The following is a 2,500-nucleotide window of genomic DNA, read 5'->3' on the forward strand; positions in this document are numbered from 1 at the left end:
AGTGCTCGAACCACTGGACCATCGTGGCAGTCTGTTTATAAATATATATATATATATATATATATATGTGTGTGTGTGTGTGTGTGTGTGTGTGTGTATGTGTGTGTATATATAAACACTTATTTATATGTATATATAATATATATACATATATATATATACATATATATATATATATATGTAGATATATACACACACACACACACACACACACACACACACACACACACATATATATATATATATATATATATATATATATATATATATGTATATATATATTCGTATATGATCGTGTATATATATATATATAGATAGATAGATAAATAAATATACAAATAAGTATTATATACATATAAACATATATATATAGTGCGTGTGTAGATAGATGTGTATATATACATATATATTTATATATATATATATATATATATATATTTATATATATATATATATTTATTTGTTTATTTTTACATACATATATATACATATATATATATATATATATATATATATATTTATACATACATATATATATATATATATATATATATATATATGTATAAGTTGTTAACAGACACATACACATATAGGTAAACACACACAATTTTATGTATATGTATATATATATATATATATAAGCATATATATATTGTGTGTATATACATACATATATATATATATATATATATATATAAGTATAATGCCGCGATAGTCCAGTGGCTAGAGCACTGGACTAAAATACCTGCGCTCTGGCTGCTGGCTCGAGCCCGAGAAAACGACATATCGCCTTGAGCAGTCAGACGCAGGTGTCGCAGGGGAAGTCACCGCCGTGGAACAAGTGTTAGCGGTTGATTAGAAAGGGCATCCAATCAGGCAAGGGTGACACTGCCATATAACCTCTCAATAGTGAATTGAGAGAGGCCTATGTCCTGCAGTAGAATGAATGGCTGTATAAAACAAAAAAGAAAACAAAAAAATATATATATGTATATATATATTTAAATAAGTATATATATATATATATTGTGTGTATATACATATATATATATATATATTTACTCTATGTGTGTATGTATATATATATATGTATATATATATATGTATATGTGTGTGTGTGTGTGTGTGTGTGTGTGTGAGAGAGAGAGAGAGAGAGAGAGAGTATAGTGTTTGTCAGTATGTCTGTATATATATATGTGTATATATGTATATATATGTATGTATTTGTATATATATAAATACATATATCACACACACACACACACACACACACACACGTATATATATATATACATATATATATATATATATATATATATATTTATACATATATATACATATATATATATAAATGTGTGTGTTCGCGTATATGTGTGTGCGTGTTTGTGTGAGTGTAGTGTGTGTCAGTATGTCTGTATACATATGTGTATATATGTATATATATATATATATGATATATTTGTATATATATATAAAAATACATATATCACACACACACACACACACACACACACACACACACACACACACACACATATATATATATATATATATATATATATATGTCTGTGTGTGTGTGTGTATATATATATATATGTGTGTGTGTGTGTGTGTGTGTGTGTGTGTGTGTGTGTTATTGCTGTGTGCGTGCCTCATTCTTTTATTAGTTAGTGATTTGAAATCGACTGTGCCTAATTTTTTTGAAGAAAATAACAATATTTAATGTGTTTTTTTTTTTTTATATTTATTGCAAATTTCCGATCATTTGTATTACATGGAATGTGTTGGAGTTTCAACACCTTCAATAGAGAGCCTTTTGTCATCATCGTTTGAGATGTTTGCACTATACAAGGGACTCCTCTTGTCTACATTGGTGGATGTGTTTGCACCATGTCAGAAACTCCACCTCTCATAATTGGCGGCACTGGTTGCATCATAGGACCTCCCCTTGATATCATATGTGGCTTGTTTTGCATCATATGAGCTCCCCTTGACATCATAGGTGGCTTGTGCTGCGTCATCAGAGCTCCATTTGCTATCATTGGTGGCATTTTTTGCATCATAGGATCTACCCTTTCTTTTACTGGTGGAAATCGCGGCATCATCAGACCTCCGTTTGCCAACACTGGTGGTTCTGGTGGCATCAGAAGACCTTCCCTCTCCATAATTGGTGTATCTGGTAACGCAATAAGTTCTATACTTTCCATACTTGGTGTCTCTGGTGACGTCATAGGTTCTATACTTTCCATACTTGATGGATCTGATGGCGTCATAGGATCATCCTTCTCTATAATTGGTAGATCTGGTGGCGTCATGGGGTCTATACTTTCCATAATTGGTGGATGTGGTGGCGTCATAAAATCTATACTTTCCATAATGGGTAGATGTGATGGCGTCATAGGATCTATACTTTCCATAATTAGTTGATCTTTTGGCATTACAGGACCTTCACGTAGCAGTAATAAGGGAGGTTCGTCCGTCATACCTGGAACTCCCACAG

The 2,500-nt window shown here is 31.0% G+C and overlaps 1 protein-coding gene across 1 annotated transcript in view; it reads right to left on the reverse strand.

Moving 5' to 3' along the window:
* Nucleotides 1–1,811: 1,811 nt before the first annotated feature.
* Nucleotides 1,812–2,500, reverse strand: part of LOC125038252 (inverted formin-2-like) — a 1,898-nt gene continuing 1,209 nt past the window's right edge. The window contains exon 3 of the mRNA XM_047631686.1: nt 1,812–2,485. Coding sequence (XP_047487642.1) covers nt 1,866–2,485 — 620 coding nt within the window. The 3' untranslated portion in view covers nt 1,812–1,865. The remainder of the gene's footprint in view (nt 2,486–2,500) is intronic.

The sequence above is a fragment of the Penaeus chinensis genome, chromosome 24 (assembly GCF_019202785.1).
Source record: "Penaeus chinensis breed Huanghai No. 1 chromosome 24, ASM1920278v2, whole genome shotgun sequence".
NCBI classification, from domain to species: domain Eukaryota; kingdom Metazoa; phylum Arthropoda; class Malacostraca; order Decapoda; family Penaeidae; genus Penaeus; species Penaeus chinensis.